Below are 21,783 nucleotides of genomic sequence, written 5' to 3'. Positions count from 1 at the left end.
TCACTTTATCTCCTCTTCCCAGTTCTAAATGTTTTAAAGCCCTTTGAGGAGGTCGGAAAAAACTAGGAGGCAATTTGTCATCTCTTCATCACGCAGCTGCCTCCAGGATTTTTCCCACCCCTTCACTGAAGCCTTTCCCAGCTAATTAAACAATTTAGTTCCCTGACCCCATTCTGCTTTATATGAAACTTCATGGCTTTCCCATCACTCACTACTGCACAGTATCAGTTTTGCTAAAACACCCGGTTTTTTTTTTTTTAATAATTTCACACTGCTATATATGTATATATGTTTGTACATATTCATTACTTTATTTATTTTACTTGTACTTATCTATTGTATTTATTTTATTTTGTTAATATGTTTGGTTTTGTTCTCTGTCTCCCCCTTTTAGACTGTGAGCCCACTGTTGGGTAGGGACTGTCTCTGTATGTTGCCAACTTGTACTTCCCAAGCGCTTAGTACAGTGCTCTGCGCACAGTAAGCACTCAATAAATACGATTGATTGATTGGATTTGTTCTTTCACGGAGCTCGTCATAACTGGCAAACACTAATGGTCCAGTCAATCAGGGGTATTTATTGAGCATTTACTGTGCACAGAACACTGTTCTAAAGCTCTTGGAAGAGTACAGTCCAGCTGAGTTGGTAGACATGATCCCTGACCGAAAGGAGCTAACATTGCAGTGTGAGGTAGGATTCAGAAGACATGCTCAGAGTGTAAGCCTGCTTGTATCTCTCTCAAGTCGTTTGTAATAAAAAGCCATATTAGAGTGCTCAGCTAGTCATCAAAAATGGGAAACACCAAAAAGAAATTCATGAGGCAGTAGTCGATTAAAGGTCTTAGAAAAGAGTTGACTTCAAATGGCAGAACATGGTTTTTAGAGTGCAGAGATAATTTAACAATACTATTTTTGCTCTCTTTCAGGTGGTATGGCCAGGAAAAGGACTACAATGTTCTAGTCATGGATCTTCTTGGACCCAGCCTCGAAGACCTTTTCAATTTCTGTTCCCGCAGGTTCACAATGAAAACAGTACTTATGTTAGCTGACCAGGTATGTTGGTTTGAGTGAAGTAGTCTAAGCAAGTTCAGGGGAACAGCAGCGAACATTCTCAGTAGTCCGGCAATGTGGAATTCTTTCCTGGGTCTCTTCTGTTGTAGTGATAGGGTCCCTGTGAATTGCTGAGGATATGATCGACCCCCTTCTGTCAGTAAATGTACCGCCAGCCAAATATTTCAGGGTATTTTACTCTAGAGTCATGGTGAAATAAGGGTTTTGGAAATTAACCAGTAGGAACTTGGTTGGCATGGGTATCTTTGATGCTAGTCTTGAATCTGATACTTTGGCTAAAGTACTGCAGTTATTCACTGATTCATAGTGATGTCTTCGTGAGATTCTTCTTAGTGTGTGTTTGAATTATATACCGACTGACTTTGGTAATGTATGAGTACCTCTGTACTTATGTAATAGTCCATCATTTTACCAGTAAGCTTCGAGCTGAAAAGTACGTGGGCTTTTTAAAAGTTCTATCGACGACTACAAAGTAGCGGTTAATTTGGAGTTGTGAAGATGTGCGCTTTTTTGTCACTCCCTCTTTTTTTTTTACGTCGGCTGAAAGTGTGCCGTGTGGCCCTCATCAGCAGAGAATGTGTCTTCCAACTCTGTTGTACCGTACTCTCCCAAGGAGCTAGTACAGTGCTCTGCACACGGTAAGCGCTCAGTAGATACCATTGATTGGAATAATCCAAACCTGACCAAAGCCAATGCCCAACTCTGTAGGTTGAGTACACAAGACCAGGTCTTTGATAATAAGTAATAATAATAAATCTTAGGCCAAATGCCATTTTCTATTAGTGGTAGGCACCACATACTGGATATTGATTTGCTAGATTCTTTTAAGAATATTCCAGGATTATCCTTGCTAATATTAGCAGCGGGAAGGAGAATCATTTAGTCAGTCGTATTTATCAAGCACTTATTGTGTGCAAAGTACTGTACTAAGCACTCGGGAGAGTACAGTATAACATTGGTAGACACATTCTCCGCCTGCAACGAGCTTAGTGCACAGAGGCCCCTCCCATCAAATTCCTCTGCTACCAGTACAGTTTCTTATTTCTCCTTTAAAGACTTTATATAACACAAAGTTTATTATAACTTAAATTTTAGTGCCACCTGATTTTTGAAGGGTAGAACTCAATAAGATGGGGCCTGCTGACTTTATATTTCAAAACTGGCAGGTTTCATTGGGAATTCTTGTGAATTCCAGGTATTTGGAAATGGGTTTCATTTATTCCTTACCGAATTCCTAATTCAGGTTTCTAGTTCTTGAGGTAAGCAATTACAGCCCACCTGGGTTTAGAGTGATCTGCTGATTAGTTCTACAAAGACTGCCCGATTCATAGCCTGTTTGGGCAAGGAAAATGTAAGAAGAAATGTTTTCCCAAACAATCTCTCCCCAGTCAGGAATAAGCTCTTTTGGAAGCCCCATCTTTTATTTGATTTCATGTCTAGCCAATTTGTCCCTTCCTCCCCCAGTCCCTCTCTCTGTTAATAGCTCTGGTTTGTGTAGTGTGGCCCTGGGATAGCCATCTGGGCCACCATTCCTTGTGTGACTCCCTAGGGTAGAATTTGCTAGGACTAAAGTGGTGGAGCAAGGTGTACGTTTTCACCACCCCTGTACTAGATAAACAAAGGTGAGGAAGTTGGCCCGGCGTTTCCGAGTGGTCACCAAATAGGCCTGGTGCTCCCAGGGTTGGGAGGGGGGCTCAGGGAACAACCCAGGAAGTTGGAACAAGGAGCAAAGTAGAAGGAAGGGACTGAGACACTGGTGAAATGAGCCCCAATCAAGAGTAAGAGAAACAAAGACAAGATGGAGTTATGATCTAACGGGAGAGGAAAAAGAGAACTATTGGAAAATGAGGAGGACCTGAAAAGGGACAAGACCAGTGAAAAAGTAAAATTAGTAGAGACACATAACAGCCAATGAGGTCAGAAGGATTTAGGTGGGATAACAAATTGGGAATGAAGACTGTGAGCCCCCCCATGGGTCAACCTGGTCACCATTGTAACCTCCCCAGCGCTTAGAACAGTGCTTTGCACATAGTAAGCGCTTAATAAATGCCATTATTATTATAACAAAGAAATGTCAGAATCCTGGAGGAAGACAAAATGTCAGGGATCTACAACCAGGCTGTATTTTTTGTATCATGGCTTGCATTTTCCTGGAGTTAGGAATGCAGTTAGGGTCTCTTCTGGGACCACCCCCTCCACAGCAGCTGAGCACTGCAGGTAATTATTTAATCCCTCCCACCCTCCCTTGACTCTGCACGAGGTGGAGGGGGAAAGGGACAGGGAAGAACTGATTTTTCCTGTCATTAGTGGTCTTAACTTCGTGATCAGGCATAACTGTGCTGTAGTCAGTCAACAAATAGTGCAGATTGTAACCCAGAGCACGCCGGTACAAGGTACGTTTTAGAACAATGTGTTGCCAGGGTGACAGAACAAAAACATTACCAACTCTAAAAATTACTAGTTAGCATGCCCGCCCCCAGCAAGTGGGCTGGTAAATAAGCAACATGAGCATATTTTTTCAACTAACCCAGCAAAACTCTCTTTCTGGGCAAGTGACTATCAATGGTGTTGAGCGTTTACTGTGTGCAGATCACTCTTGGGAAAGGACAGTATAGCAGAGGTGGTAGACACGTTCCCTGCCCACAGCAAGCTTACAAAGTAGAGACAACTACCATCTACAGACTACTTGGTCTATCGGTGTAACGTGCTCCAGAGAAATGGCCTTCTGAAATGCAATGAAAGTGGATAAACTTAGAGAGGGAGCTGGCTAGAATGAGAAGTCTTGAAATGACCCAGTATAAAAATTGACAGGAATTTGTGGACTGACTTTTTGGATTGCTTTTGGGTCTTTTACCCCCCATGAAGACTGCTTTACAAGTACGTTGATGCCTACCCTCTGTACTAAAGGACTAAACAAGATAATTTGGGGAAAGAAAATTTTTAGTGGAAAATTTGGGGATTTAACGTTCTAAAAATTGGAAGGCGAAGAGGATCGTGTGAGTGCAACAGAAGACGAAGACTTCGAATCAATCAATCAATCAATCAATCGTATTTATTGAGCGCTTACTGTGCGCAGAGCACTGTACTAAGCGCTTGGGAAGTACAAATACCATACATTCAGTACAACCAACGAGCAGCGTGGCTCAGTGGAAAGAGCCCGGGCTTTGTAGTCAGAGGTCATGGGTTCAAATCCCAACTCAGCCAATTGTCAGCTGTGTGACTTTGGGCAAGTCACTTCACTTCTCTGTGCCTCAGTTACCTCATCTGTAAAATGGGGATGAAGACTGTGAGCCCCCCGTGGGACAACCTGATCACCTTGTAACCTCCCCAGCGCTTAGAACAGTGCTTTGCACATAGTAAGTGCTTAATAAATGCCATCATTATTATTATTAAAATGGGGGTTAAGACTGAGAGCCCCCCATGGGACAACCTGATCACCTTGTAACCTCCCCAGCGCTTAGAAGAGAGCTTTGCACATAGTAAGCGCTTAATAAATGCCATTATTAAAAAAAACAAAAATAGAAGAGGCAGATGAGTGGTGCAAGCATAGAAATAAAATGTTTAGAGGGCAAGTTAAATGTATTTAGCGGTTCAGAAGGTGAAAGCAAAAGACTTGCTCCTGTGAGACAAAAAGGCAGGAAATCCGGTAAGGAGATTCTAGTCTGTAAACTAGATGAAGAAAGTAGCACATTTTAGTAGTGGAAGAGAAGGTAAATTAAGGGAGGAATAGCTTAGAAATATGGACTTGAAGCGGAGTTTTACAGACAAAGCAACAGACTTAAAGCCTGGGAGTAGAAGAGAAAGAGGAAGATTTCTTGAAACCTGTGCAAGGGATTTTCAGTCTTTTTAAATGCCTCTTGTGATTTCACATGACACCTTTCCCCTTTCACTCTTTCATCTCCCCTCTCCTTCTCTGCAACTTCTCATAGCCCTATCCCCCCCATCACATATACACCCCTCACTCACCGAAACGAGCTAGAGCATGTTAGAGGAACAACCATTCCTGCTATTGTCAGCTCCCACTGGGCAGACTACCCACAGTTCTGTTGTAAATGTTTGTCTCTGCCTTTAGAGGGTAAGGTCTTTGTGGACAGGGTACTATTCTGTTACTCCCCAAGTGTCTAGCACAATACACCGAACAATTAGATGCTCATTAAATGCTGCTGCTACTACAGATTGACAATTCTGTGCTGTGCTCCGGGAAGAATTGTGAACTTTGGGAATTTCTAGCTGCGGCCCCATTGCCCTCCTCCCATTCCTAGCCAAATGCTTGAAATGTTCTTATACACCTGCTGCATTCCTTCATTTCTTTTCCACTTGTTTCAGATAGGTTTCTGACCTCTTCATTCCACTGAGACTGCACTCTCTAAAGTCACGAGTCAGAGGGGCTCGATTCACCTTAGTCCTTCTTGACCACTCAGCCAACTTTGATATTTTACATAGTTTGACATACTCCCTCCAGCTCCGCCACTTGTCGGCTGTGTGACTTTGGCCAAGTCACTTGACTTCTCTGGACCTCAGTTACCTCATTTGTAAGATGGGAAATAAGACTGTGAGCCCCACGTGGGACAACCTGATTACCTCCTATCCCCCCAGCGCTTAGAACAGTGCTTGGCACATAGTAAGCGCTTAACAAATACCAACATTATTATTATTATTCTCCATCAGACCTCGATTTTGCGGACACAGCATTCACCTGATTCTCCCCTTAGCCCCTTGGTCTTCTGCTCCTCATCTGCTGCTCATCCCCTTCCTGCAAGGGCCTATTCCTGGTCCCCTACACTTTTTCCTCAACACCCATTCTCGGGGAACTCATCCACTCAGGTGGCCTCAGCTACAACCTCTACGCACACGACTCCCAGATCTCCCTCTCCAGCCCTGACGTCTCATTTATCATCATCATCAATCGTATTTGTTGAGCGCTTACTATGTGCAGAGCACTGTACTAAGCGCTTGGGAGGTACAAATTGGCAACATATAGAGCCAGTCCCTACCCAACAGTGGGCTCAATTTATCCTGCGATCTTCTTGCCTTCAAGATCTCTCCACTTCAGGTGTCCCACTGGAACGTCAAACTTCAAATATTCAAAACTGAACTATCACTCAGTCGATCAGTGGTATTTATTGAGCACCTGGGAGCATTTTACTGAGCGCTTGGGAGAGTTAACCTGCCCACAAGGAGCTCAGAGGCTAGAGAGAGCTTCAGCCTCAGCTCTTCACTGTCTCAACTCTCGTACCACTAAATCCTACCAGTTCTTCCAACACAACATTTCCTGCTAAAACCCATTTCTCTCCACCCAAACTGCTACCACCTTGGCACGAGCTCAGGTTTTGTTCTAGACTAGACTATTGTTTCTAACTTGCTCATTCATTCATTGTCATATTTATTGAGCACTGGCCTCCCTGCATCAAGCGCTTAGTCCAGTGCTCTGCACACAGTAAGCACTCAATAAATACGATTGAATAAATGAGTTTAGACTCTAGTCCCTCCTAGAAGATAATAGTTAAATGTGATTCCCAGCTAAAATATAGATTGGAGGAGGCACTATAGTGTCAGTATATGTAGCCGAGGGAAATGTGGGGGTGCAGAAATGCTGATGTGGCAGATAAGGGGTGTGTTGGGTGGGCCCCTGAGAGATTAATCAGGGAAGGCCTCCTGGAGGTGTGATATCCAAAGGGCCTCCTTTGGGGAGAGCAGAGGTAGGCTGGATTTAAAGGGGGAGGGCACTCCAGGCAGAAGGTAGGGTGAGAGCAGGATTTCGATAGTGAAAGAGGTGAGAACAAAGCTTGGTGAGCGGGTTGGCTTGATAAAAAACGAAACCTGAGCTGGGGTGTATTGGGAGGGGGTGAGGAGAATTAGGTGGATGGGGAGAGAGTTTTTTTAGTACTTTAATACTAAAGGTTCACCTGCTTTCTGGACAACCATTGGAGGAGTTTAAAGAATGGGGAGATTTTTATTGTATTGCAGTTGATTTTACTGATTTATTTTTAATGGTATTTAAGTGCTCACTATGTGTCAGGCACTGTACTAAACTCGGGGGTAGATACAAGCTAGTCAGGTTGGAAACAGTCCCTAGCCCACTTGGGACTCAGTCATAATCCCCATATTACAGATGAGGTAACCGAGGCCCAGAGAAATTAAGCGACCTGCCCAAGGTCATGCAGCAGACAAGTGGTGGAGCCGGGATTAGAAACCAGTGTGGCTGTGCTCTTTCCACTAAGCCACACTGCTTCTGTCCACAGAACTCCCAACACGTCAAACTGACAGCCATCTCTAGCACTTTCATTCATTCATTCATTCAATAGTATTTATTGAGTGCTTACTGTGTGCACAGCACTGACCTAAGCACTTGGGAAGTACAAGTTGGCAACATATAGGGACGGTCCCTACCCAACAGTGGGCTCACAGTCTAGAAGAGGGAGACCGAGAACAAAACAAAACATATTAACAAAATAAAATGAATAGAATAAATATGTACAAATAGAGTAATAAATATGTACCAACATATATACAGGTGTTGTGGGGAGGGGAAGGAGGTAAGCCGGGGTGGGGGGGGATAGGGAGGGGGAGGAAACCCCCTTGGGTAACCTATACCCCTTCTCAGTTTGTGTGTATTCAGGTATAATCAATTTTTCAGTCAGTTATTCTAATTACCTGATGGGTGTGTATTTTTATGTCCACTTCCCCCCTTGGAGCCTCGGCTCTGTTGCAGCTCCTTGAGGGCCAGAAAGAGTTTTCTGCTGCTGCTGTTGGACTTCCCTAACATTTTCTCTTCTGTTCTGCTCCTGCTGAGCTCACTGGAGTGCTCATCTCTTCAGGGAACCCAGAAAATTCCAACCTTAAAAAGTGATCAAAAGAATTTGTGCAGTACCATTTAGCTATTTAATGAGTTGTGCTTGCAGAATGTAAACTCCGGTTGGGCAGAGGGGCCTTGCCATTTGTATTCTCTCAGTCAAAGTTTGAGCCTTGGAATAGTCAGCATTGTGCTTCCCTCTAGACTGTAAGCTCATGTCTGCCAATCCTGTTGTATTCTGCTTTCCCAAGCACTTGGTACAGTGCTCAGCACAAAGTAAGCACTCAATAAATAATATTCATTGATTGATTCCTCCTTGTTCAAAGGGTACCCGATAGGATTTCGTGGCAGAGGATAGGTTGGGAGAGGTGTCAGAGAGGCCGTTACTGATCCTTTCGGGGGAAGTGGGTGCGGCGTAAAGGCAGAAGGATGAGTCGTTAACGCTGACAGTGTGATCCACGCGGGAAGAATAACGCAACTTTTCCTTTAGCGTAATTGGCTACTGAGAGTGTTCGTTTCCAGGTTCCGTCACGTACCTAATTTGCACTAATGCAATTTCGATAAACTTCAAACCTACAACACGCTTATGATCTTTTTCAGTAAGGTCTAATAATGTGTTCCTGTTAACGCAATTCTGTTCTTTTTTTTTTTTTGCAGATGATCAGTAGAATTGAATATGTGCACACAAAGAATTTTATACACAGAGACATTAAACCAGATAACTTCCTAATGGGTATTGGGCGTCACTGTAATAAGGTTAGTCTAATGCTCTTTGCATGCAAGTTCAAAGAGTATAATACCTCCGAGAATTGTTCCCTGTAAACTTTTAGCCTTTAAAACTTGTTTGAGAAAACTTTGTTTTGCTTAAAAAGATTAAGCCAAATAGGCTAAGTCTACTAACTGTTAATGTTAGGAGTTAAGATTTCCTTTTTTGGTTACATAAATAGTCTCCAACCCATCGAGCCACTAGGGCATTCTGCCCCCCTGTAGAATTGTGTTTAACCAACAAACCCAAAGCTGACTAGAGAAACTTATTTGCTTATAATATTCACTGTTAACTGTTGTTTACATTACTCGCTTAGATAGTGAATGTCCCCGTATCATTTTCTGCTGAATGCTAAAATTGGATCTTAAGGACTTGACTCAGATATCGGGGACACGAAATGCGTCCGCACCAGCTTGGGAGCTCCTCACCCACCTGTCACCAAGGCATTTGTTTGCTGACTGAATATTGCTGATAACCAGACCTCTTCCAGCCACTGAGTCCGTGGAGATGAGATTGTAGCTTCTGAGCCTGATGCAAAAGTTGTTGACCCCCCCACACACACACACAAAAAAAAGTCTATTGTGTATTTCACTGGTTCAGATGCCAAGTCGGATGGGTTCCTCTTTTTAGGAAACAGTCTAGATAAGCGAAAAGATCATAAAGCAAAACCGTGTTCCTAAATTAGGATCTTGGAGAACTGTTCAATTACGTGGTGATCGGGTCACCAGTTATGCATGATTTCAGTCAAAAAATATGTAGTCCTTTAGACACTGATGAGACTTGAGTGAATTTGCTTAATTTTCCGTTTTTATGCTGAGCTCGGGCAGACAGGCAGCATTGGCACTGCACTAAGCATGCTGTTTTTTCATAGAAATTTTCAACTGCAGAATAACTGCATACTTTTTTTTTCCCCCCAATTGGAAACAAGATTGCCAATTGTTTTGTTATGCCATCAGAGTGTGTTGGGTATTTTTAGGGGCTAGTTCTCAATGTTTACCTTGGTTTGCCTGTATGAATGCCAACTTGGAGCCATTAACATCAGCAATGGTTGCTCATGTGAGGTGTTGATGTTTGGTCCGAAGGGGTGCAGGACTCACAGAAAGTTGGAGAAATTCAAGAGTTTTGTTGGGAAGCTGACCTCCTAACAGTGAAACTTAAAGTCTTTTTGTAATTACTTGCTTTTAAACCTTCCTCATTCCCAAGTTTCATACTTTTATACTCTATAAAACTCTATTTTCTCTGCTCTAAAGGAGCCAGGTGCTTACATTTTCTGGCAAATCCTGGTCATGCTAGTGGGAAAGAAAACAATTAAAAGTAACTTTTTAAAAAGAAATTTTTGTCAATTTCTGACTTTTTTTCCTTTTTTTGGCCATCGCGCTCCCTTCTCCTTCCCCCCCTCACCCTTAATCCCTTACTTCCTACCTCGTCCAACACATTTCTGCACAGTCACACTGGGTTGCCATCGTGTTACCGCATTTTACCTTAAAATGGAACAATGGCTTAGAAAATGCAAGCATTCTTTTTAGAAATAGCAGAGTAGTCACCCTGACTGTATTGGGAAATCCAAACTGTCTGAAGAGAATGAACTTTTTTTAGTATGCCCTATTCCCTTGAGAACTGCAGGTAGTAACATCCATAAATCTGAGTAAGAGAATTCAGAAGATTAGCCGAAGGTCCTTGCAGTAAAAGTGCAACTTTTTTCAGTATGACCAATTCCCTTTAGAAGTGCAGGTAGTGACATCCATAAATCTGAGAAAGAGAATTCAAAAGATTAGCTGAAGGTCCTTGCAGTAAAAGCGCAACATTTGACTTCTCCTGAGTAGAATTAAACACCAAATATTTTGCTCTGTTACATTTTGAATCAGTAGTTGTTCCTTTTCAGGAACACTTGCTTCCAAATCTACTCTTTTTGTTTCTCTGTAGCTGGCAGTTAGGTTTTTAGCATTCCCTGTAGTGTAGAAGAAATAAGCCAGTTGTCCGAGACTGGAATTTGTTAATCTTGTTCCTATAGTTTTCTACCACTAGAAAAAAAAATTGGTGAATAAATATGAACCAATTTGCTTTGGAAAATCGTTCTGAATTCGATATTCGGGAGTGAGACTGCTCCCATCTTAAAGGTGAACTTGCACCTCTAGTAGTAATCAGCCCTGCATGCTTATGAAAGTAAACTTTTAAGGTGACTAAATGCCTTCTACCTCTTCCTTACTGAAGATTTTTTTCCCCCCCTAAACTATCTTGCTTTTGGGGGAAGGGCAGTATGGGGTACGGATTTCAAAGTCCAAAATTTCCTTTTGGAGATCAAGCCAAATGTCACCATTGCCATCCCTTTTCAAGGCAGTGGCACTCCATAGTGACACTCGAATTTGCCTTTTCTTCAGGAGTTTAATTTTCTTGAGCATGTGATTCAGTTGACTATTTGGAAAACTGAGAAGCTACTGTGCGTGCTGGAAGAAGGATGGCATTTGGCTACCCTGTTCTTTCTCCAATGCCTGGGTGTTGCCTGTCTGCGCCGGCCATTGTTGCAATGTGAGCAATACTGTTTGATGGACTGCCACCCTCTATTGTTTGTTCAGTGTTTAGAATCTCCAGTGGGGAAGAGGAAAAGAAGCATGACTGTTAGTACTTCTCAGGACCCATCTTTCTCAGGATTAAACCAGGTCTGAAACTGTCTCCTATTCCAACCTCAACCCCAAATTCATGTGCTGCTTTTCTCTCTCTCTCTCTCTCTCTTTCTCTCTCTCCCCCTTCGGTTTTTTATTTTTATTTTTTTATCTTTTGGTTTGGTTTTTATTTCTGGAGAACTTAGGCCTCCTCAAGCACCTCTTACGTTGGCATTATTCAGACATACTCGGCAAACATATAACGTTACTAAGATGTTTTCGTGTGGCTTTTGCTTAAACTGCAAAATTTAGAGAGAGCATTTATGTGAAGAGAACGCATTATGTTTAATACTCAGCCAAAGGAAAGCTTTTTAGTTCTGTTTTCCAGTGCCATTGTTGAGAGTGTCCCCTGTTGTTTTAAGCAACCGCCATCTGCTTAAGAAAGATGGCGTTGGAGCGGCAGGATTTTTTGCATGAGAAATCTAGCAACTTGTATTCCTATTTTACCGTGTACCTGAAATACTTTCACTCCTGATCCCTGCCTTGCCCTTCCCGAAAATATCAGAGGAACTTAAATTGTTTCGGATAATGTGCTCCCAGAACTGAGTTGTCTTAAACTGACTTCCCCCCCACTTCCTCTCTTTCTGCTTGGAATATTTTTGCTTTCTCCAAGTATCACGTGCTTGAGACTTTGCCTTGTCGTGACTTATTCAGTCACCCCAATGGGAACATTGCTCACCAAAGTTGGTGGAGAACATGTTAGATCTGATGCTGAGCATGTACAACAGAAGTTATATCATTGCATTCTTTGGTGGTGATCAGTTAGGTAAGCTTGGGCAGGGAACGTGTCTGTTTATTGTTGTATTGCACTCTCCCAAGCTCTTAGTACAGTGCTCCTCACACAGTAAGCACTTCCCAAGCTCTTAGTACAGTGCTCCTCACACAGTAAACACTCAAATAAATGTGATTGAAAAAGTGACTTGAATGAATGCAGTATTTCCTTTAAAATATTTCATTGCAGACATGCATTCAGGAGTCCTTACTGCAGAAGCTGTGGATTTGCTTTAGCCAGCCATTAATAGATGGCTCCTAATCTGTAGCACTCATTTTCTGAAAGACGAGGCACACTTTTCTAAATCAATTCGTACCTTAAACTGTACACTGAGACATTCGTGGTAATTCGTGGTAATGTGTGCCTCTTTGAAAGCTCCCTAGTATTGGTACTGGGCTTCTAAGTAATTTTTGTTTTCTTCTTTTCACTCCACACCTTTTTAGTGTGGTGCGTCGCCCTGAAGGGAACTGCACCCCTCTGTTGAATGGCCAACCACTCTTTGGCCGGCAGGCAAACTCTTCAGTAAGTCAAACGTATCTATTGAGCGCTTGCTGGGTGCAGAGCACTGTAGTAAGCGCTGGGAGAGTTCGAGACAGCAGAATCATTTATTCATTCATTGAATTGTATTTATTGACCACTTACTGTGTGCAGAGCACTGTACTGAGCGCTTGAGAAGCGCAAGTCGGCAACATACAGATCAGTCCTAATCATTCATTCAGTCGGATTTATTGAGCACTTACTGTGTGCAGAGCACTGTACTAAGCGCTTGGGAAATACAAGTCGGCCACATATACAGACGGTCCCTACCCAACAACGGGCTTACTGTCTAGAAGAGTCTAGAGTCGGTAGACGTGTTACCTGCCCACAAGGAGCTTAGGGTCTAGAGTGGGAGAAGATGACTCTTAGAAGAATGATTTACTTATTGTGTGGATGTAGAGATTCATCAAAACAATTGTCTTAACCACTGCCTGGTTACTAACCCTCATGGGCTCACTTTGAACTGCCCCGTTTTAGTAAAATTCAAGGTCAGTCTCTGGAGAGTTCTCCAGAAGTATATGATATCTTGGGTAGTGTTGTGGGATTCTTGGTCCTGTCCAAGGCCCAAAAGTCTCTTCCTAAAATTGCTCTGATGTTACAAGTAGGTCAAACTCAGATGCCCTTTTCTTTTCAGAAAAGAATCTATTTACTCCTAGAAACTTTAGTATTTGGAAAGAGTGGAAGTGGGGGGGAGTAAACGGTAGTCCAGGTATCTCAGGAAGGAAATGTTGAACTTAAAAGCTTGCTGTGGTTCCCACATTTTAATCTATTTATTTTCATCCGGTTGTACTATTTGTTTATTCGTTTTTTTACAAATAAAACTTTGGCTCAACCTGCAGACTGTGTTTTCGTAAAAGAAAGGGGGAACGGTTCTCTTTATTTCAAATCTTGTTAGAAGACTGACAGCAGGGTCGGGATCATTTCCACGTTTATTTTTTACAAATAAAACTTTTGCTCAACCTGTAGAATGTGTTTCCGTAAAAGAAAGGGGGAACCGTTCTCTTTATTTTAAATATTTTTAGAAGACTGACAGCAAGTTCAGGACCATTTCCACTTTTTAAGAGTGCATTTCAATTGGATGGAAAAATCATCAGGGCAGGGTTTCCCCTTCCAGGTTCATGGACGAAAAGAATCTCTAGAGAATCCTGATTTTTTTTTTCTTTTTTTAAAAGCAAGCTGTTGATTATGAAAGCTTCTTTGTAACACAAGTCCTGCAGCACAACTAATCAGGTTTAGACTTGTAAGAAACAACCAGAAGGAAGTGGCTGCAGAGTTTCTCCTTGCTTTTACTCATCCATATTGACCTGCTCAAGAAAGCAGCAGTATAAAATGCTCCTGGGAGAAATATTTTTGCCTGGGATTCGTACAGATTATTTCTGAGGCTGCAGAGGAAGATCCTCTCTAGGCCAGGGTGTGTTTAGTCCTGCTTTGTTTCCCTTCCACCTTGAATCTGTTTGTTTGAACTTGGAAGTCCTAGTTTTGTTTTGCTCAGAGAGCTTGACCTTCGTTTAAATTGGTTTAATATTGGTGCGTTCAGATAGTTTGCAAATGGTGAACAACTTTGAATGGTGGATTTGATCTTTTGCTCCCCTAAACACTTTGTCATCCATATCTATGGTCTTTCCTTAAGAAAAAATGGGGAAGTAATTTATCCAGTAATAGAAGAGCTTTTAGCCATCCAAACATACTTCTAAAATAGTGACTTTTCTTGGAGAATAGTGCAAACTTGAAAAAAAAACACATGTACATAGGTTAGGTTAGAGTCTTTTACTCTTCATTTGAGAACAAGACTGTTCTGAGGAGATAATCGTGCTGTGCCATGTTTGATCATTTGGAGTATGTATGTGTATTCTTAATCATTACAAATACTTGGTTAAAAAGTTGTTTAGAAATTAAACTCAACATGACATATTTGCCAGGCACTAGCCGCCAGATTACATGCATTAGTAAATGCAGTGCATGCTTCTGTAGAAATAGTGTAATTTTTGCCTGTAAAAATACTGGTTTCATATGGTAACAAATCTTCAGGTGTGATGTATTTGAAAGAATATAATGTTCTGTTGTCAAATTGAGCAAAAAGGGGGGAAAAGGATTTTTTTTTTTTTAAGAAATATGGGCCCCTCTGGGAAAATCCCATTGTAATTTGCATATAATTGAATGAGTTTGTTAACTTCATAACATGGTGTCATATTTCATTATGTGAATAGCACACTTGGCAGATGTACTGCTGTGCATGTTTGTATTTTTTCCTTCTTACTTTAAGGAACTGGTCCCATTTGTACGACAGCCCGAATTAGAGCTAGTCTTTGACCCCATTGATTTAACGAATTTTTGAGTAGTGCACATGACAAAAGAAAAGGCTTGTACTAGCGTAATAGCTATCGGTATGATTTATAAATTGGTTTACTGGTGAGGGCCCATTAAAAAAGTATCACAATATTAAGTCTTCATTATCTGTGTTCTACTTCAAGGTACTTGATTTTGCTGTATTGTTAGCAAAGAGAGGGTTAATGACTAAGAAGATGAATTTACATGATGTGGAAGCCTAATTTTCTTAATTTCTTTTTTCAAGTTATTCCTTATTGACTTTGGTTTGGCCAAAAAGTACAGAGACAACAGGACGAGGCAACACATACCATATAGAGAAGATAAAAATCTCACTGGCACAGCCCGATACGCTAGCATCAATGCCCACCTTGGCATTGAGCAGAGGTGAGTTTTCCCTAGAAGATGGTCCAATAGCCTGACTTAGTGTGGTAAGCAGAAGCCATCGAATCCAGTTCTGGAGCACTGTTGCCTAGCTTCGGGTTAAGTTTGAGCTTTTTCCCTTGGCAGAGAATTCGAAGGATGCGTATTAATCCTTTTTGCCTGCTGTTGCCGACGGGACAGGGAAGCCAATTAAATGGAGCTTTTGTTTTTCTTGAACGCATCTCTTGGAACAGATGTCTCTAGCTTGTCAATCCTACAAGACTGGCTGTACCACTTTCAGGTGAAATAAAGACTTGCCCAGTTGGAGTCTTGCCAGCCCAGTTGATCTTCTGTTTTTCAGAGGCCACCCATATTGCCCAAAGCAGTTTAACTTTAATGTTTATTAAGTGGTAATTTGAGGACACGGCACGGTTTCTGTGCAGCTGTATCTGTATCTTCCGTAGGTGTCCTGGGAGCGGTCGGCTTCGATAACCTGGCACTTTAACTTTGCTTATAATTGGAATGTTTTCTATGGCATTCCTGAAGAGCAATTAAGTGCTTCGTGGTTCTGAACGTGTCTTGACTACTGTTAACTCTAAAAAAGAGTTGGTTTCCAGTCTACTCGTGACATTTCATAAAGTGGGATCACCTGCTAATAAGTGATGCACTTTAGTTTTAAAATGTATTCTCCATGTTCAAATAAGAAAATTGTAAGCTAAAGCTAAGGTAGTGAAATGAAGAAAACATTTTTGGAAGACAGTCACTCTAAATAAAGGAGCAGTGTGGCCTAGTGGATAGAGCAGAGGCCCAGGAGTCAGAAGGTCCTGGGTTCTAATGCCGGCCTTGCCGTTATCTGCTGCATGATCATGGGCAAGTCATTCAACTTCTCTGGGCCTCGGTTACCTCATCTGTAAAATGGAGATGAAGACTGTGAGCCCCATGTGGGGCATGGACTGTGTCCAACCTGATTACCTTATTTCTGCCCCAGCGCTTAGTGCAGTGCCTGGTACATAGTAAGCACTTAAATGACATTAAAAAAAGAAGCACTGGGTAAACATCATTGTAGGCCAGAAGAGCAGGTGATTTAAAAGTTTGAAACAGATTATTTCTAGTCCTCCGTTGTAACTTCCTGATAATGATTCCGAATAAAAGGGATATTCATTATGAAAAGGTTGAAACAAAGCCTAATTACCTGTCATTGTTGTGAAATTCTTGGGCATGTATGGTTTCTAGGCCCGGTTTCTGAGCATTTTTATTAGTTTGTCATTAAGGCTACTTGTTAATATCGGGGGTTCTATCAGTGACTTGCCCGCTGCCTTCCTGGGTCATCTTGCCAAGATAATCATTCCACTGTAGCCATCCCATTTATGTGGGTTCTGTGTGATGGTGGTTGAAGGATGGTACAGATTCTTCTTATGGGCTTGTGGCATTGCCAGAACAATTTCCAGGGAAATAAGAGGAATCATTCCACTAGTCCTGAAATTCATTTTCGCATGTATCGGCTCTAATGTAATCTTTTTTAGGAAACGTCTGAGAATAGCCTAGTCCCCAAGGTGCAGTAGCTGCCCAATCCTGCCCTGCCTTTCTTTTTTTCTTCCGAGATACATGCTTCTTAACAACTTTTGCCTTGTGTTATTTCCACAGGAGCTATACAGTAGATAAGGGGGAAGAAGCAGCAACTGCCACAACCATCTCTGGGCAGAGTCTTCCCACTTCTCACTGGCACCCAATCGACTCCAGTTAACTGTTCTTAACTCCCCACCCCTTCCCACCAAAAGCATCTACAACTCACCCCACAATCCCCGTCATTATCAAACAAAAAGCTCCCTCCAAAAGACAACCCCAAACCTCCTAAGCGACTTTTAAGCCCGAAGTCTACCATTTTAAGAATCCTGACACTGGCGTTTAGGTATAAATCAGGAATCTCGGGGAAGTAGAAGGCCAAGTTCTGATAATTTAAGAAAGCCAAAATTGTGACGAATCACCCGGGCAGATACATTTTAGTTTGTATTTTAAGTTTCGGTTCTTGGGACTTCAAAATCTATACAATGTGTGTCATTTTTATTCACCTTTTCTCTAGTCATTGAGATCACTGGGTTTCTTCTGGGACATAGCTCTTCTCCAGTAACAGCAGTTGACATTGATTGTTACACTCTTTACTTCTGCTGAAAACTTAGGAACCGATGTAGAAGTGTCTTGCTCTCTTGTTGGTTCTGATCGATGATTCCTTTTTAAAGTATCATTTGTTTGGAGCCCAAGTATGAAATGGACTTGCTTTTCATTATTGTATCAGTTTTAGTAGAATCAGAATCAACAGATCTTTGGTATTCGAGCTTTTACCTTGCAGAGCACTGTTCTGAGGTCTTGGAAGCGTACAATAGGGTAAATAGCTATGATCTCTGCCCTTACGGAGTTTACAGTCTAGCTTGAGAAGCCAACTGATGCTTCTCAACTACTCCCTCCTACTTAGGCTGTGACCCCCAAGAAGGATTGTGTCCAACTTGATTTTCACATGTGATGATGATGATGATGATGGTATTTAAGTGCTTACTATGTGCCAAGCACTGTTCTGTGCTCGGCACATAGCGCTTAAAAGATACCATAAAAATTAAAATATACATACACACAGACATACACTCTACTTGGGTGTGTTTGAAAAGATGTCACTCTTCTTTATGTATATAAAAAAAGAATATACTTAGCTTTCCAGCTCTTAAAACTGACCTCCTTTCTTTTCTAGTCGCCGAGATGACATGGAATCTCTAGGATATGTGTTGATGTATTTTAACCGAACCAGCCTGCCATGGCAAGGATTAAAGGTAGGTCGCATACTCACGTGCGTTTCAGAAGAAGATAAGAACCCATCTTGATCTGCCCTGTTTTTACTTTTTGGATTGGACGGCATACAGCACTTGGAAAGTTTGTCTGAGAGCTCTAGTAATGATAACCTGGTGGAAAGAGCTTGGGGCTGGGAGTCAGGTTCTGAGTTCTAATCCCTGCCCTGCCACTCGCTTGCTCTGTGGCCTTGGGCTGGTCACATAACTCCCCTTATCTGTAAAATGGGGATTGAATACATGTTGTCCCTCCTATTTAAAATGTGAGGTCCATGTGGTAATAATAATAATAATAGTTGTGGTATTTTAAGCGCTTACTATGTGCCAGGCACTGTACTAAGCGCTGGGATGAATCCAAGCAAATTGGGTTGGGCCCAGTCCCTGCCCCACGTGAGGTGCACAGTCTCAATCCCCATTTTACAGATGAGATAACTGAGGCACAGAGAGGTGAAGTGACTATCTTGTATTTACCCCAGTGCTTAGAAATGCACCAAACAAATAGCATTATTGCTATTTGGCTGTCATTCTACTAGACTGTAAGCTTGTGGGCAGGGTACAGTGTATGCTAATTCTGTTGTACTCTCCCAAGTGCTTAGTACAGTGCCCTGCATATAGGAAGCACTCTATAAATACCATTGATTGACTGATAGTAAGGGTCCAAGGTTCTCATGCTCTTCATAAAAGTAAAATCATCTTGCCTGTGAAATTGGCATAAGAAAACAAATAGAATTAAGTTACTAAGTTTCCTTTGGCCCAGCTATCTTTTGAATTCCCCTCCTCCACATCCTCACTAAACACAACCCTTTTATTGCTTAGGAACCCTGAGTCTAAGAGACTATAAGTATGTTCTTACATAGCAGTCAGTCAGTATATCCTGGGGGAATACAGTACAGTCAAGTCGTTCAGCAAGATCCCTGCCTACAAGGAGCTTACAGTCTAGAAGAGTTTCCCCACAAACACTTCAATAAAAATCTAACCAGGTGATATTAAGGAAAATAGAAAAATCCAGGACAGCTTCTTCAGTTTGCTTTTTCTCTCCCTCTTTGCTTTTTTTTTTTAATTGATTTTTGAGCCTGACTTGATTTTCCCCTTAGGCTGAGGATGTTCTCAATTTGCATGGCTGCTTGGCTAAAAAAGCGTGGGCGGTGGAAACCTTTTGAATTTGACTTGTTTGAATTAACAGCTTGAATTGTCTATCGGTGCTTTCCTTGTAAATTTAGTAGTATTACAGAAAATTTAACGGTCCCCATGTTCCGCAGGCTGCCACAAAGAAACAGAAGTATGAAAAGATTAGTGAAAAGAAGATGTCCACTCCAGTCGAAGTTTTGTGTAAGGTAAAATGGCGTGACCAATGCATTCAGTGAACAGACACAGTTTAAATTAGGAATAGTCTGTTGATAACAAATCACAGAGCTGGTGTCCCATTAAGTGACCCGGTTCCCCTTTTCAGTTACTTTCCGGGGATCGAGTGAATTTCTTTGAATCTGACAATTCCCGAATAGTCGGGTGCCAGATGGTCCCGCTGGGTTTTTATCTTTTAGACTTGTGAAATTTGTCATCAGGAGACTCCATAAGAAACTCTGCCATCCTCAGTGTGATCTGAATTCACAGCCAAGAGCGGATGGCAAGTTAGTCGCTTTGCCTTTCCATATCTGGAATTTTTTTTTTCAATTTTGTTTTTCCAGTAAGGGGAAAGGAAATTCTCAAGAGTTTGTCTGTGGATTTTTCTCATGATAGATTCGTCGGGGAAAATCCGTGAGAGTTTATTTTCACTTGCTAAAAAAACAGCACCCAGACCACATCCTCTTTTCTCCCTCCCTCCCCCCTGCCAGGCCGTCTCTTGGAGAGCCTTTCCTGTTAACTAGACATGTCGGGGTCTGAAGTGTAAAACATGGGATTCAGTGGGGGGGGATGTGCACCTAACAGAAGTCAGTTGGTGTGCACTGGAAATTTACTGGGGGCTATCTTTCAAGTGAGGGAATAGTGTGGTTTATATATAAATGGATGTATGTGGTATGTGTGCATGAGTAATCGTGCATATTTGATTACCTGAAAGATGGTATAAAGCAGCTGATCAGATAGGTCGTCCATGACCTCAGGGGGATGAGATGAAGTATTGTCCAGTGCCACAGTCCCCCGCCCTGGCCCAGGGAAGTGATCCAGAAGACATACAGTTCCCTCCTGGAACTGGGGTTGGGGAAACTCTTTTGGCTCTACCCGTGGCTTTCAGAGTCAGAGCACAGCCCGGGACAAAGCAGCAAACCTCAAGCCATTAAGCATTTTGCTGAATCGTGCCGTCAGTACAGTAATAATTCACACCAGCGCTAGAGCCCGGTGCTCTGGAGGTGGCAACTTCGCTGTCTGTGTGGGGCCACTGGCTATAAGGCCCTGGCTGTCCAGGGGTTCTTCCTCCTTCCAAGATTTCCACCCCCTCTTTGAGCCCTGGGTAGTTAATGAGCCGTTATCAACCCACCCTTTCCATGTAAGCAAAACAGCCTGGTATCAGGAGGGAGGGATTTTCTTCAGTTTTTCTTTGTAGCTGGTATTTACTGATGTAAAGTGACTAGAACCATAAGGAGGATCTAAAACAATCAACCAGTTGAGAATTTCGCTGTCCCTGGCACAAAGCGTTCACCGCATCCTGCCACGAAACTGCTCGTTTGTTTTCCATTTAGGCATAGAGTGCCTCTGCCTCCTTTAGTTAATAAAGGGGTGTTTAGGCTTCTGTTGACTAATCTGTCATTTGGCTTCAACCTTCAGGGGTTCCCTGCAGAATTCGCCATGTATCTAAACTACTGTCGTGGCCTGCGCTTTGAAGAGGCACCAGATTACATGTATCTGAGGCAACTATTCCGTATTCTTTTCAGGTTCGTTTTTAAATGCTTCTGTACTAAAAGTTATTTAAAAAGCTGTGAAAAAATAACGTAGTTCAATGAAGTGTAGCACGGTAGATCCTCTGTAAAAAACAAAAAAATGACACCATTTGGGGATTCTTTCATCAATACTGAAGGTTTGGGGATATTTTACGGGGAAGAATGGCGGGAGGTTTTAAGACCCTGGATATGAGATTGAGTGGTGTCTTCATGCTAGGTTTTAGATGTTCTAAGCCAGCATTTTCAAAATGGATCTACAACCTCATTTTTTTAACTGTCTACATTTTTCGATCTGCCCTGTTTGGAGCTCTGGAAGTTTACAGTAGCTCCAGGCTGCTCCCCTAAATGCCGCCAAATTCCCGCATCGGGGCACAGTTCCCCCGAGATGACTGAGGTATGCTAGAGTGAGGAGGCTCAGGGAATGATGGTGACCATGCCGTAATTTCCACTGCTTGAGTAGTGCCCGTCCTCCCAGTCTTCACCCTCAACAAGCCCAAAGGAGAGTAACCATCGTTCTTCCGTTGTTAGTCAAGCAATAGTTCAGAGTGCTACTCCACAAATGGAGGGCGGGACCGTCACCGAAATCCTCCTATACCGATCCCATAAACCAGAGGTTCTCCGAGTTCCATGACAACCTACGTGTTAGGGAGTTCTCCAAGGAGTGCCACTTTATCTTCCCTGGTGCCTGGGTTACTACTGCCTCTGCAAGTGTCTTAAATAGAAATGGCAGGAAACTCTCCCGAGTGTGTTCTATGCCTCTGCCAGGAGAGAGGTTTTAATCGATCGATG

At 42.3% G+C, this 21,783-nt stretch overlaps 1 protein-coding gene across 4 annotated transcripts in view; it reads left to right on the top strand.

Moving 5' to 3' along the window:
• CSNK1A1 (casein kinase 1 alpha 1) overlaps window positions 1-21,783 on the top strand; it is a 61,069-nt gene that overhangs the window by 27,011 nt on the left and 12,275 nt on the right. For 3 of the 4 annotated variants that reach the window (XM_038772415.1, XM_038772413.1, XM_038772414.1), the window contains exons 3-9: window positions 927-1,053; window positions 8,522-8,620; window positions 11,204-11,287; window positions 15,172-15,311; window positions 18,028-18,106; window positions 19,381-19,455; window positions 20,882-20,988. In XM_038772415.1, coding sequence (XP_038628343.1) covers window positions 927-1,053; window positions 8,522-8,620; window positions 11,204-11,287; window positions 15,172-15,311; window positions 18,028-18,106; window positions 19,381-19,455; window positions 20,882-20,988 — 711 coding nt within the window. The remainder of the gene's footprint in view (window positions 1-926; window positions 1,054-8,521; window positions 8,621-11,203; window positions 11,288-15,171; window positions 15,312-18,027; window positions 18,107-19,380; window positions 19,456-20,881; window positions 20,989-21,783) is intronic. The other variant, XM_038772416.1, reaches the window with a different exon arrangement.

This window comes from Tachyglossus aculeatus, chromosome X1 (assembly GCF_015852505.1).
Source record: "Tachyglossus aculeatus isolate mTacAcu1 chromosome X1, mTacAcu1.pri, whole genome shotgun sequence".
NCBI lineage: Eukaryota > Metazoa > Chordata > Mammalia > Monotremata > Tachyglossidae > Tachyglossus > Tachyglossus aculeatus.
This window is presented reverse-complemented; position numbering and strand designations above follow the sequence as displayed.